General features: G+C 41.9%; 1 protein-coding gene across 1 annotated transcript in view; it reads left to right on the plus strand.

The window, feature by feature from the left end:
* The first annotated feature begins 5,958 nt into the window (after window positions 1–5,958).
* Window positions 5,959–15,680, plus strand: part of tmem132e (transmembrane protein 132E) — a 98,305-nt gene continuing 88,583 nt past the window's right edge. Inside the window, exons 1-2 of the mRNA XM_070917234.1 lie at window positions 5,959–6,037; window positions 6,685–7,651. Of these exons, the coding sequence (XP_070773335.1) occupies window positions 5,959–6,037; window positions 6,685–7,651 (1,046 nt within the window). The remainder of the gene's footprint in view (window positions 6,038–6,684; window positions 7,652–15,680) is intronic.

Below are 15,680 nucleotides of genomic sequence, written 5' to 3' on the forward strand. Positions count from 1 at the left end.
TCAACTTTTCCAAAGCGTGGCATGTTGATAAATCTATGAAACGCTCAGTGACAGTGATGTAGACTCTTTAATTTTTTCTTTAAAAAGCAGTACAGGGCTTTTGATTGATTACAAATCCACCTTAGAAATTACAAGATCTGTTATGTTGAAGGAAAAGAAACGTGATTTTTTGATTGATTTGATTCGTCTTTAGCGTCAGTATTGTGACAAGCCACAAAGTTTTTGCAAACGCACGCATTTGATTGGATAAGTGTATGTATGCACCCCCAAGTTCAAGATGAATCATTAAAAATATTGTAACAGTTACATATTTTTGGCATATAATAACTGAACAATTAACAGTGTTTTCTATTTCACCGTGTCTTTAAAAGAGGACAGGATGTTGATCCTCATGTGAAATGGGAACAATTGTTGAACAACACATTTTTTAAGGTCCAACAGATATAGCATTGAATCTGTTTCCTGGCTGAAATGAAAGAATGACAGGCTCAACCTGACTTTTGTGGGTTTGGCAGCTCTGTGGCCTTTTTGTTTATTTGTCTGTCAAATCTGTGGCTGTATATTAACTGAAAAGACCAATTGCAGACCAGGTTAGTCATGTGAAAACTAATCCATGTTCTGGTCGATTCATTGCTCACCCTTAAATGTGATAAATGAGAAAAATGTCTGTCGAAAACACTTAAAATAAACTTTAGGTGGTGCTTCTCTACATTGCATCCACATTGTAAACGCTCTTTCATGATGTGACCTCCGTGGAGCCAGACAGCACACCTGCTGCAGCTGTGGACGACGGCCTTAACTGGCCTTTGTATCTGTTGTTCTGCTTCATTGGATGTCAGTTGCACATGATGTGATTACTGACATGCTCATTCACATTTTAGAGCTGCTTAATCTGACGGAAATGTGTTAGATATGTGCACGCTTCAGGGGACGTAATGCAGCAAAATATATAACAAGAAGCCTGTAGAGTGACTGATTTACTCCGCTTTACTCTAATCACCAAAGTGATCTGATTTCATGCAAACCCGTGGACTGGACAAACCCTCCCCAGTGTGACTAAAACTTGTAGGGAATTTCCCTATGCATATATATACATATATATATATATATATATATATGTATATATATATGAAAGCTGATGAAACATGAAGCCACACACAGTTTGAGCGTATTTGAGAAAGTCCAGCTGCAGTCCATCTGTAAAGGTAATCCAGGTCTGACTGAGATAGAAATAGACATTCCTCAGAGAGTTTCCTCCACCAGTGTTTCAAGTTCTAATACAGCCTTCATCCCCAGGCTAACGTGTCTTTTCATCTGCACTTTGTGTTGTGTTCATAGCTAATTGAGTGATAATTTGAACCATTTTAGATTTTGGCTCTTTATTTGCATACACGTCTCAGCAAAAGTGGAATCTAAATAAAGAATGCTGGAATTAAAAGTCGACAAGACAAGAAAAAGTGCAATAACTGTGTTTGTTTAGTGTAATCTCACAGTCAGTACAGTGGAAGTATGTGGTTGGGTGAATTGAAAGGTATTATTTCACCTTTCCAAATGTAATAGCAGTATAGTGACACTCAAAGCAGAGTAAAAGAAGGGTAAGATAAAGATCAATGGGGAAACCCTTGGCGCTGGAACGTTAGTAATGCTGTACGGATGCTCTCTCCATCTCTCTCCAAACCCTCTCAACAATTTCTCCTGACCTTTTACTTGAAGAGACATTTATGCACTTCGCTTTCTCAAGATCAAATGTCTGCCCTTCTCATGACATCCTCTCTATATATCTCCCCCTGACTTGGCAGCCGGCTTTTATTTTTGACAGCTTTTGTATGGGCAGCAAGATATACAGTTAAGTGTGTCATTTAACTATGGAACAAGGCTTTGTTGCCTGAATGCTTTTGAGGAGATTAAACAGCAGCACAACAGATACTTCCAGATCATTCTGAATTTGAATGCGTAGAATATGCAGCATACCTGGTTGAAACGAAGAAGGTTGTGTATAAGTGGGTTATTTGGGTTGAAAGTCTGTCTGGTTGCACGTCTATAACATGCATTATTCCAAGAATATATGCTTGCCAGGCTCTATTTCCAGATGTTTTGCTCCATAGACTTTAGCCCCCATCAATAGTATTATTGTACTAAGTTTGCGTCACACCGAATTTAGTTTCAGTAACCTCCTGCTTTTTGTGAGAATGACAATAAATTTGTTGCACAAAAGCTTTCCTGCATTAGCTTCTGAGGAGAAAAGCTTGTTGAGGATGTGCTTCAAAGTTAATCTAGTTCTAAAACACAAAAAAACTCCAATAAGTGGATTGATGATTAAATTCTCCACTGGGATAAGTCAGCGGTATTGCGGTTGGAATCACTCTCTTTTTTTCTTATCTAAAGCGTCTGTCTTCGCATACTGTTATTGGCATAACTGTAGAGGTAGAATAGCATCGCCTCAGCCTCAAAGTGGCCCCATACTTTCATTAATTGACATCAGACAAAGTAATCTGATGAATACAAAGTGCCCTTAGACTAGACACCCACTCACACACACACACACACACACACACACACACACACACACAGAGCAGATGTTTCACGTAATGGGAGCACAACAGGAAGAGAATTCAATTCAATTTGGCCCGAGGTCTAATAGGACATCAAGTGGAAGAGGAAGGCGATAGGGTTTCACACTGGAAGCCCATCTGTGTCCATGCTCCCCTTCAAACCCACCCACCCAGTGATGTTGTTAGACTGAAATGAGACAAGAGCGCCCTGATGCATCGTAGGCTATAATCGCCTTCTCAAATGACACCATAAGGCCTCGGGGGTTGAGAGGAAGGGGCAAAGATTTGTTTCATTTGATGGCATTCAATGCATGTATTGTCATTGCACAGTTTCATTGCATTGAAAAGGGATTAGGAGACTCCTGGGCAGTAGTCAGGTGACCTTCAGGCGTAACATGAAAGTATCTGTGTCCTTGTTGGCTCACAGTCCCCAGGAGGCTGACGGAGGCCAGGGACCACTGAGCTTTTGGCACAATATACTTTTGCAATTTACTTTGTTCCAGCAACAGCCACTCCCCTGCTCCACTAGTGGATGATGGACATTTTGTCATCTCATGCAACATGCAATGAGATCATTTACTCTCAGATCATGTGTCTCTGAAGGAATGCTGGATGTGCATGCTAACCCCAACCCTTACAGTAGTGTATATAATAATAATGGGTCAGGATTGGTGATAAATCATATTTCCTTGATAGTTATACAGTTATAGACTATATTTTTGTTGCTGTTATTATTGTAGAAAAAGACAATGAACACAGCACATGTGTAGACTGCAGGAACATGCTGTTTAATACACATGTATCATGGTAGAAGGTGGAGAAAACAATGTTTTCCAGCAGATGAAGGGAAAATTTGACTTTTCTTCCTCAGATGGTGGTCCAAAGTATGTTGATACCTTTCCATTTTCCTTTATTTTTGAAATAAAGTGCATGTGGACATAAATATGTAATAATGAATTAATAGAATTGAGCATTTAAAGCATTAGAAAATAGTCACAGTCAAAGTCAGCAACGCCATGCAATTAAAAGCACATCTCCATGGCCACCACAGTGTAAAATGTTTTGGTCGTGTTTTGAGGATTTTCATCTCATTTCAATAAATATTGAGATAATATCTTCTATCAAGCCAGGATAATTGTAAAGTATAATTGAAACAAGTCACAACCAGTCGAGTGTGAAGAGAGATCTTCTGCCTTTGAATTTGAGTTATTTTTGTGCATTTTACCAATTTCCGGGGGGTAATTGCTTCACATTACCAAAGTGCAACTCCTACTTCACTTTCTCTCCGCTCCTGCTGCACCCTGTTTGAGCTGATCCAACAGTTAGATTACATTGCACATCAGTGATGATACAAACAGTCACATATTGTGCTGTTATTGGCTTGCACACGTTCAAATAATGTCAGCAAGCTGTCTGCAGTCACAGCTTTACCTTAAGTTCCCTGATGTGGCCCTGCAGCCTCCCCGTGTTTAAATGAACAGATGCAGGAGAGAGAAGCAGTCAACAGTACCAAGTCAGAAGCAAACTGCTTTAGAAACTAAATAACCATTAAAAACAGCAAGCTGGAAACCATTTTGTTTTGGGCTGTTTGGCCAGCAGCAGGTGCTTTTGGAACACATGGAGACCTTTAAGAGCCTTGCTCAAGGACACCTCGACAGTCGTTTCCTAAGCAGGGGAGAATGTTCCACATTCTGGTCTGGGGATTCAAGGTTACTCCGAGCTCTAGGCTACCGCTGCCTCAAGACATAGTGAGATAGATCGAGCAAAGTGGTCTGTAATGCTGTTCCAATATCTACTTACCTCTTAAACACAGCAATAAAGTCATATAGTGCTTTAAACGGTCCAGGGGAAAAAGACACCTCTTTGATATTAACATTGGCAGCCATACTAGGTATGTATCCTTATATGTGAGGCCCATATTCTATCCTTTCCCGAGGCCAGTAGAGGTAGTAGAGTCTCACAATTTCGCAGTGTTGTCGTGTGAATGGTAAAATATACAGTAATGGTGGGAGATTCGAAGGGTGGCTCTGCGTTTGGACCCAGGAGAACGGAGCAGATGGCGCTCTGGTAGAGGAGCCCTTAAGGAAGTTTGTGGATTGCTGTGCATATTTGTCGCTTTTAATGTTGATCAAGGCAAGAGTAGCTCTTCTTTCCAAACACACGCACACACACACACACACATTCCTGTGAGGTAGGGAGCTTTTGGTCGATAAAGACTAGACAGCCTCTAAGTAGCTTCTCTCATCATTATAGTTCCTCCTGCCTTCTCTATGGCTATGACTGCTCATTTGTAAGTGTGGGATGTTTCACTGGCTGTGGCTTCATCTTTTGTTGCCCCTACTGTTTGCCATTCAGTTTATGGGGCCCACACACACACACACACACACACATCCAGGGATCCCACTCTCTTTTATTATGGGAATTCCAGGCACATGTGAGTGAGGCAGGGAGGTAGTCCAGATACCCCTCCCCCCCCGGCCGGTATCCCCTCATTCTCATGGATTTCTCATGGGGCTAAAGCAGACGAAATGGGGGAGGTGGAGGGTGAGGAGGAGGAGGAGGAGGGAAAGAAGGAGAAGGAGGAGGAGAAGGGAAGGAGAGCCAGGCTAATTCATCAATAATCTTTACCTAATCCCTCCCTCTCCCCTTCTCCTTCTCACTCTCTTACTCTCTCTCTCTCTGCCTGGAGGCATTCAAGCAATACATCCATCCCCCGCCCCACCTCACACACACACACACACACACACACATACCCAGCCCTTATACACACACACATAAGAGTCTGCCTGAACACGTCCAGAGGGAGAGGATGAATCGAGCTGGAGAGTGTTATTTCTTTCGCCTCCGTGTGTGTGTGTGTGTGTGGTGTAAGTCGAGTCCTCTGAGAGCTGTGTGTCTTAGCTCTGACCGGGAGCTAAAATGGTGATTATAGACTAGAGACTAGGTGTGGCAAGATGGGGCGGCGTCAAAGGCTTTGTCTATAGTTCCCGTACAGCCCACCAACCGGGAGGAGGCTCTGCCTGTCTATCAGAGTCTGTCCTGGAGCCATGCACAGTCTGGGATTGAAAGAGCTGCTGCGTGGGGCTGAACCACTCTTCAACCAAGCCACGGGGAATTAGACAAGCACAAGTTCAAGAAGCTCAGTGGAACCTTTGTAGCCAGCAACAAGGACATGGCCAAGTGAAGAACTGCTGGAGCATATTGCTGTTTTCTTTTTTTCACTCATTAATTCTTCTGTTGCAACTCATGACAAAGATTTTCTAAAGAGAAACCAAAATAGACGGCAAACTACTGTGGAGTGCCCGCTGAGTAACACAACCTTTTGAAGAGGCTTTCCTTTCAAAAAGATCCTCTTGATTTTTTCAGATTTAAAGGATGCGATTTCAATGATAAAACCATTTGGAATATGGGACTTCTAATCTATGATTTGGACCATGGGGACAGGCAACTATGTTTTTGTGCTCAGCTCTGGGTAATTTTGATAAGTATGTCACATTTATTCTGTTTGTTCTACAATGATTTTGCCCTACTTTGATTTCACTGTGGTAACTTAGGTGTTAAGCTATGTTGACTTGTTTCTCTCAACAAGTGCAGTGCAGTGTGTTGGATAACAATGTATTCACTATTCAAATACAAACACAAGTTTCTTGTTTTATTCTGAAAATTTGGGTTACCTCATGTCACTTGTGAGTTACTCAGTTTTTTCAAAAGATTTTAAAGAGTTTTGTGTGCGCTCCAGTTCAACTGTTGAATGGCCAAACACTGATTGAATGTGTTGTTACGTCCCAGATAAAGGTCGCGTGCCTTGCAGCTTCACAATGTGAGCAACATGTTTGATTGGATAGCCTGCGCTCTGGATGCTTGACATGTGTTGTCCAGTTATCATCTGATTAGTGTGTGTTGACCTTCTCCCCTTTTCCTCGCTATGGCTGACTGAGCAGAGCAGACCTCGGTGACTTCCTGCTTATACCTCATTCATCATTTCGATTCACTGACCCCTCCTCTTTGTGTCTCCTTCGTTCTCGCAAATTGTAACTCTTATTCTCTCAACTTTTCCCTTAATTCTTGCTGTTGAAAAAGAGAAACTGTATTTTAAGCTTTAACCTCTCTCTTCTCTTTCCTCTCTTCACAGCTCTCGCAGGTAAAATCTCTCCAACCAGCTCAGATGCCCTCCTCAGTTCCTCAGCAGTGACAGCCAGTCCTTCACCACCCAATGTGTACCTTCCCGCCAACTTCAAAATGTCCAATGCACAACTGGCTTTCTTTTTGCGGGAGGCCCAGATCACAGGACAATCAGTTGGCGGCAGCAGCAAGAGCAGCAGCAGCCCCAGCACTGGACACCCGTTGCAGCGCTCTGAGAGTTTTGTGGTTTTCCAGACAAAAGACCTCCCTGCCATCAACATAAGCTTTGGGCCTTTTGCCAGGGACCAGGCTCTGTCCAAGGAGTTGCTCCAGCCAGCTAGTCCACTGGATATTCCTGGCCAGCTGACAGTCAACTGGAAGGTGCGGGCCTTCATTGTTCAGGCGCGGGTCTTCTCCAACAACCCCACAGTCCAGGTGTTTTTCTACATAGCTGGCCGCGACTGGGATGACTTCAAGGCTCAGGACAAGCTGCCCTGCGTCCGCCTGCACGCCTTCCGGGACGTCCGTGAAATCAAAACCTCCTGCCGCATGAAAGGCAACCTGGCTCAGTGCTTGGCCCAGCTGGAGCTGCCTCCGTCCTGGTTTAACACCAATGTAGCCCCACTGGGTCGGAGGAAAGGCTCCAGTGACGGGCTCTTGGATGGGCTAACCAGTGAGACCCTCCAGGCTGAGCTCTACTACACACTGCATGGGCCTACTCTGGATGGTGAGTGCAGTGAGGGCTCAGGTCACAGGGGTGGTGGTGTTTCCAGGGGAGAACCTCTGTCACAGCACCCCCTACTGCGCATTGGGAGCATCAGCCTATACCAGGCCAGTCAAGAGCAGCTGCTGGTAGACAAACAATTAGACAAGAACATGTTCCTCACGCTGCCTGAGAAGCCCCTGAAGCCTGGAGAAACCCTCAAAATCTTCCTCTACTTGATGCCCAACTCCACTGTCGAACAGTTCACCCTCAAGTAAGTCTCCCTTAAAATGTATACTGATGACATGTTCTGTGTGTTCTGATTGCTTCCAAATGCATTCACTTTCCATCCTGAATGTCACATTTAATGTCTTTATGTTCACACATTTACCCTCTGGAAAAAAAAAGATATGATCAAGCTGTTTACATGCACAGCTGCAGAAGCTCATTCTGTGAGTTTTTCTGTTTCCATGAAATCATGTACACAATGATTATTGATGAATAGATTATTTGCCAGCTTCCTGGAAGACCACAGCCAACATTAGTCACAAACTGTCACAGTCTTGCACCTCCCTTTATAATTATGCTCACACATAATCGTCTACAATTTGTCCGAGATTTAGGCTTAAGGCAGTAAGACTGCATGTAAATAGAGCTATACAGTGTGAATGCTGCATCCTATGAAGTCCCCAGTGGACGGGCTTGTAACAAATATAGGATGCACATGACCAAATAGCCCTCCATTTGGAACAATTATCTCAACACTGGATGTCTTCATTACGATCTTGACAATAAGCCTCATTCAAAGCAGCATAATTAGATAAAGGTTTTACATAACCTCAAAATTAATTGCAGCATTTTATGATAGCGTAAGATCACGGTGTGACTGCAAGTGTGGCCATGGTTACGTTATTCTAATCCACACAATATTGTCTGTATTGCAATGCCATTTATGTTCATTTTGGATCTAAAGAGCCAAATGAGCATGTAATCACATATTTCATCCCTCTCATTAATTTTCCTTCACTGAGCCAAGTAATGTGCCGGCAGTAATTAAATTCAGGTAAGATAAAGCGGAGAAGACAGGGTTAAAATGTAGCAGCAGTGTACGGTGTTCACCTTTTGAAGTGGCGGCTTAACATCCAGAGATTTCTTTTTTCTCTCAGGACAGGATTGTATGAATAATTTGTAGTGAACTGCTGCTCAAAGCAGTTTGTGTTTAAAAGCACAAGGCCTGCGCTGTTTGACCAGGTAATGGTAGTGGATCACATGTTGAAATGCCTTGCTACGCTCCACTGTGGCATTTCATGCTCATGCAGTATTACTATAGAAGAGAACAAACTGAATCCACAATGTGGGCAACAGCATTATCATTATTTATGATTCTTTTTTATATTTTTCTACACAAATGTTTATTTACTAGTGATGCCTACAGCAACATACTGCATGTTTCCACTTCACAGTAATAATGAGTGCGGCTCATTATTTAAGATGCACACACTGTTTGTAATGAAAAGTTGACCAAATATTAAACATGCCAGTTGGAGGATATTTCTGTCATGTTTAAATAAACCTCATTTCAACTGCATGAAGTAACTGAACTCAATAAACTCAATTCTTATAGCATTAAATTCTATAAGTAACATCTAACATCAAATGATTAGCTATGGAATAGCAATGTATGAGCTTTTAATGTATTACATTTACTTAGAGATGGAATAAAAGGATTTATTGAATTTAAATACATGCAATTAGTTCTCATATTGCTTTTAGAAACATCTTCATTTTATTAGCATATAAATGGCAAAAGCCCATCAAACGAAAATAATAGAACTTTATCATTCTGAACAATCAGAATCGTCTAAAGTGTTTTAGTTTGTTTTTTCTGTATCAGTCTAGTTGATACTGAACATGATATACATTGTGTACATTTAGCTTGATTTGCTATCATGTGTGCTTTTTAATTCATACATTTTACACTGGAGTATCATCTGGGTTGGATGAACCTGCTAGATTGTGACACGGACCCATACATGACATCATAGTTAATAAGCAGCAGTGGCTCTCAATGTTAGTTTTCTAGGCACTCTCCCTCACTATTTCCACAACTCAGCCATCTTTGCCTTCTCTGAATTTCAGCTTTAAGATTTTTCCTATTTTCTCAGAGCCTCAATATTCATTTTCATGTTCTCTGACATTATAAATGTGTCTCAGAAAGACCATATTGTCTGTTAAAGTAAAACATATTTGCCAGTGTTAAGTTCCTGAGTTTGACCCTGCCTTTGGAAATAGAGCTGAGGGAGCATGAGGCTCAGCTCTGCTCTCCGGTCTCTGCACTTCTTTCCTCTCCTCGGTTGTCAACACAATATTCAGGGTTAAAGAAAAAATTATTATTTGCACTTGACAAAGTTTGAGGAAAGTAAGTTTATCTCTGCTCGTAGGCGTGAAGGCAGCGAGAAGAAGAGGAAGGCGAGGAGCCCAACATCACTGAGTAACTCAGGAATGATGATGAAACACACTGTAAATATGATTGTTGTAACCTTAACTGAATGTCTTACAGACTTATATTTAGAGATTTGCAGGGTATTAATTAAGGCTCAATAAGTCATGAAGCTCCAAGAGAAAATCAGTATAATTTCTCCCTGCAGAGATGGTTTATTAATAGCAGTTCCCCTTTGTTTCAGCAGGAGGGACTCGAAAGGTTACGACCCAAACAAATCAAACATGGTAGCGCCTGTACTGTGATTGGACTTGAAACATCCTCAACAAGTAGCTGGATTACAGAAATGGTGGTGAGACCTGCTCTGTGTCACCCTGTAAAGACAAACAGACAAAACGAATCACTTGATATGAAACGTCGATTCGGGATATTTTTAAACCAGAATCATTCACCAACATTTTTGGTATATAAAGCGTTTCTGTGTAATTTCACGAATATTCAACAAAATGAAGTACACGTCTGGACTATGGAGGGGTGTGATTACATTTGAAACAGCACTTTTATTTGCAAGACATTCAGAAGACAGTTACAGTATAATCACCAGAGGGTAGCTGAAATCTGAAATCAATTCATGAATTAATGCTCTGGATTTGGTTTCGGTGTGTATATTTAGAGATATTCTCACAGTCCTCCTTCTGGTCCCAACCCTTAGAAATCCCAAGCATTTGTCTTCACACCGTCAGAGCAACATTTACACTCCTTAAGACTCCCCCTCTGTAAAATGTATGATCTGGTGTCAGTCATAATATTCGGTTCTCACAGAGTCTCTGCCTGTGTTCTTCACTTTTACTGATGTAAGCCTTCATCTGAAATCTAGATTACAAAATAGTTTCATTAAAAAAGAGAAAAGAGTGGGAATGTGTCAGTCAAGGCGTGGTGTGACAAAGTTACAGCGAGGCTTTGTAGTACAAGGGGAAGGCTTTGTCACATCCCCTGCCTCTTGAAACATTTAGCTGACCATGTTAGCATCCTTACACCACTGCAATTCGTAGGCAGGCTGCCTCTCTGAGCGCCTTGCAGGGATGGAAATGAGGAGTGATAAAACAGGAGAGTTAAAAAAGCCATGGAGCAGGGAGAAGAAAGCCCAGTCTGAGCCTCCTGAGTGACTCCACTCAGTAGGGTGTGAATTGAATAGTTCTGGAAGCCAACTGTCGAGTCGTCCCTGCGCATCGAGGAAGATGATTAAAGATGCAATAAGGAGCATCTTTAAAGATGAATCAGAAGGCCTCCTCTTCTTCCTCTGACTCTCCCTTTGCCTCTATCGTTCCTTCCAATTTTGCTCCTCTTCAGTTGTCCAGCTTTGAAGATCTTTGACTTGTTATTGCAGATGATGGCTTGCCAGGCAGACAGGGGGCAGAGCCTGGCCACTTGTGGAATCTGCCCTAGTTTCTTCCCCGGCCACAGCAGCGCTGTCAGAAACGTGCGTTGTGTTTGCCTGCATGAGTGCATGTCGTGCAGTAGGATGGGGAGTAGTGGTGTGTCAGAATAGGGTTACCGCGGCAATACAATAATGATATGCGTTGCTGTATTTAATGTTATCCAGCATGCTCTGCTAGTCATGGTGCAGAGGGATATTGCTTTTGTGTTTCTTTTGCACTGTAAATGTCATTTAAAAATGTTTTCTACTCCTCATCGCAGACTGATATACTACCACAATAGTGACTCCATCAATACCCGGTTCATGAAAGGTGCTCTACTCCTCATCAAGTACTTGTTTTGCAGAAAAAAAGTAATGTGTTGAACAGAAATTACAATTTCAACAAAGAATTCAATGGCACTGGATACACTAATTTAAAGAGAAGTGATCTGAGAAGTGCAGTGCTAAAACAAAATGACACTGACGCCTTAGCCCCAAGGCTAACAGCAAAATAGCTGGTGAAATATCAAGGATCTCACAGAGTGCCGCTTTAACTGCATTATACTTTTTGATGTGTTTATTTTAGTTCACCCGCTCTGTATTGACAGTACTGTAGAAGCCAGATGAAGATAGTATAATAAATGTCATAATGGTAAAATCTCAGTCAGTGGTTTGAGTAGCTGAGGGAATACTGTCATGAAAACCAGCTTTGGATACTGGTTCACTGGTGGTTTTGTAAAGCACCGAACGCTGGACAGATAAAGTTGGCCACCAGCTGGTGAAGACCCAGATATCTTTCTCAGGAGTTGGTGGAGACTAAAAACAGAGCTAAAAGCTGTGCTTGTCTAGAATTGACGCGGAGATGTTTATACCACCACAATATTCTGGCCACAGATAGAAACATCGAGACAGTAATAAAGAGAAGTCAGGCAAATCTCACTAAATCTCACTCTTGGCTCTTAGGACATCTGTCACAGCTTCAAGGACACATGGACAATTTCCCCACTAAATACAAAGCTTTGGCCAGTAAATTATTCTGAAATGCTTGTGATGTCTTTATAGTATTGTGTCATCACATAGCATCAGTTCTCCCAAAGCTTTACTAAAATGTGTTTCCAGACGTACTCTATTCTGTGTAATAACTCCCCATGTACTGTCACATTATTTCTGATTGGCTGGAAAGCGTGTGTGTTATCACACCATGTGGCACAACATGAGCGTTTATCCCTGTATCTGTTTGCCATCTGTGAACACACATAGTTACATATTTATTTCAACACAAGCACTACTACTATTGCTAATTAAATGATAATTATTTCCACTGCACTAAATCTAACCTTGCTTTGCCAAAGAGCTGCAGCTGGTGGGGAGCCAGAAATATTTTGTTCATTGGTTTATTCATATGGAGTTGTGGGATATCAAAGGATCATGTAAGTAGCTTAACCTGAATAAGACTTTAAACAGCGGCTCGGCCACTGCATGCATGTAAATGCAGTCAATCATGAGCTGCCAATTTAGATTTTGGTGACTCATTGGCATTTTCGCTGAAGTAAATACAGCCTCGTTGCAGTACACACGCATGAAATATATTCACATTATCCTCATCTATGTGCACGGTACAAGGCTCTTGGAAACAGTGCAGTACTCCAGAGCCCTGGGAACAACATGCAGTATTCAAATGCCCTGGCTCCAAATAAAGGCTTGAGGAGAGAGAGCGCAGTGAAAGCCAGGGAGAGTGACCCACATTCAGCAGTAGTAGCTTCATCCCCGGCAGCTAGATGGTTGCTTGCGCCTCTAAGGGAACACAGCAACTTCCTGACCTCAACCTCTGCTTCCTGCCAGCTCTGCGGTCTCGCTCCGCTCCGCGTCCCACGTCTCGTTGTCGCTGTCAGTGTCGGCTCGTCTTTTCCCGATGCTTTGATGGGAAATGTCAGCACCTCTCGCCGTGGAGCGTGCGCACGTTCAGATCGTATGACTCGGGAAGTGATGCCTCTGCCGCGGGCCGCCTTGTCACGACACATCGGGTGACACGGAGAACCGCTGTTTATCAGCACTCATCTCTGATAAAAGAGGAGGAGGTCAGGAGAGTCTTGCTGCCTCAAAGTGCTTCCACTTTCACGATGACATAATAAAACAAAGCTTCTCTATTAGGTCATATTGGACTGCACCACCACTACTGAGACTTCCTCTACTGCTTCCTTCCTTCCTTCCTTCCTTTCTGTCTTTCCTTTTCAACTGTGAACAAGTTCTTTGAGGTCAACAGCAGGGGGGAAAGTATTCACCATTGTGAACTTTAATGTGTGTGGAGCTCCTCTTAAAGGCTCTTGGCACAAATCACAAAAGGGGGGTGCACTGTATGCGCCAAGATTTTAATGAAATGGACTGTTTCGAGCTCAAGTTAGTATTTTAATGTTTAAAGAAAGTTGCATGTGTCAGCTCTCTGCACCAGGCGAAACGCAGATATTTATGCAGGTTTATTCCAGTGCTTGGCTACTGCTAAATTAATTCAGCCCCTTTCTAACCTTGAATGGGCAAGCTGTGTAACTTTGTTTAGGTAATTCTAGTTAAAACGCTTGAAAGATTGTTATTTTAGACCCATATCTATTGAGGGCCTATTCTCGGCATGCCGTTGAGGGGTTGTTTTGGTTTTGAGACAAACAAACAGTGACACAAAGCACAACCAATTAAGTGAAACATTCGATATCAACTCAACTCAAACCCACAAAGTTCATCAGAGTCAAGTACACAGCTGTAAACTCATTAGGCATTTACACGATTTACACGTACTATATCTGCATATTCATCCTTTTTCCATCCTATCAGTGCAGCCTGTCAGCCAGAAGAGCCTCAGTTTAATCAGTAGACGTATCACATTCTCAGCGGGGCACGCAAATTTGTGCACTGTTGACCATGACCAGTGGCTTATTCTTCAGCTCTCATTCATTAACCTCTTGCACCCTGCTGGACCTGCCGGTGGGCTCATTACATAAACGTGTTGCGTGGACAAACATTAGTTTAAATTCCAGTAAAGATCCCACCAAACATCAGGCGAAATAATAGGAAAATGTCTAATAATGACATCTGGAATGTTCTAAATGTGTTGCAGAAGATGGTGTAATCAGCCCCCATTTTCCCCATTAAATACTTAATCAAACCAGAATGAACTCCTTCTGACAGTGTTAATTGTGCTGGACCTTTGTGATGTGCTCAGGCTTTGTGGGAAAATCATTTCACATACATTTTTATTTTTTCAAATCACAAGTCGTGTGATTTTAAAACCGTATGTTTGGAGAGAGCGTCGCACAGTTTCATCCCTATCATCTATTCCCACTGCTCAGTATCAGTGCGCAGGCCTTCTGTAGTCTAAATGGCTTTCATTAATCCTGTTTAATTAATATAATGTAAAATACTACCGAGTGCTGTTCATTCAAGCGCTCTGCTCAGTTCTTTTGCATCGGTTTGGTTTTTAAATATTTATGTGAAGCTTTATTTTGTCCATTCGATGGCATTGATCTAATCAAAGCTGTAATCTCAGAGCCGCTGTGTGCTTCTGTCAGTGATTGGTTGGACGTGCAAATCTTCCTTTAACAATTTTTAATTTGATCAACTTTAATATGTTGTACACTGAGGGTACCCTATCAAGGACTTCTCTATATATTATCTTATTGATATGCTCATATAGGTCTCATGCTTTGGGGAGTCAGTTGATCAAATGTCTGCTTGTCTGACAGATGATAAACACAAACAGACTTGAGGATTTTCTGAGCCTCACCACTTTTTCCAAAGCGTATTTGAATATTTCCAGACCCCCCCTGCAGACTGCGTTAGTTCATAGAGGGAGCCTTTAGAGACAAATTGACAAAAGCTCAGAGTTCGTTATTTCCTTGGTCTGCAAGGTAATCAAACAAGCAGTCCTCAGGTATAAAAAGTATGTTTTTCATTTGACTTCACAGGCTTATGTTAACGCTTTTATCTTTGTAAATTCGTTTTCCTGCGCTCCAAATGAAACTGCAAATCTTTCGATCACCAAATGTGTTTGTTCCCTTTCCAAACACATTTCTTTGTTTTCATCTGGACTGGTTTATGTTCAGTCTTAGCCTCCCAGAAAATGTGTCTGAATGTGTTTGGTTGTGCTGTCGCTCAAGTTGTGAAATATTGTGATGCCTCTCCAGGAAAGTAGATTGAAGGAATGTTTTACTCGCTGGTTCTTTCTGCAGAACTGTATTTATGTCGGCAGTTTGGCATAATTCGTTTTTGACATCTTTGTCCATAAGACATGTTTGCATAGTTTTAAATAGCCCTGATGATGGTGACAGACATAAGAATATAGGGGGAAATTATGCTCCTAATTCTCTCATTTATAATCTATGACTCCACAATAAAAGGTGTTTCTTTTATGTTGATAATTGCACCATAAAAACATAGAAAACATAGAAGGTGAGCACT

This window comes from Enoplosus armatus, chromosome 13 (genome assembly GCF_043641665.1).
Source record: "Enoplosus armatus isolate fEnoArm2 chromosome 13, fEnoArm2.hap1, whole genome shotgun sequence".
Classification (NCBI taxonomy): domain Eukaryota; kingdom Metazoa; phylum Chordata; class Actinopteri; order Centrarchiformes; family Enoplosidae; genus Enoplosus; species Enoplosus armatus.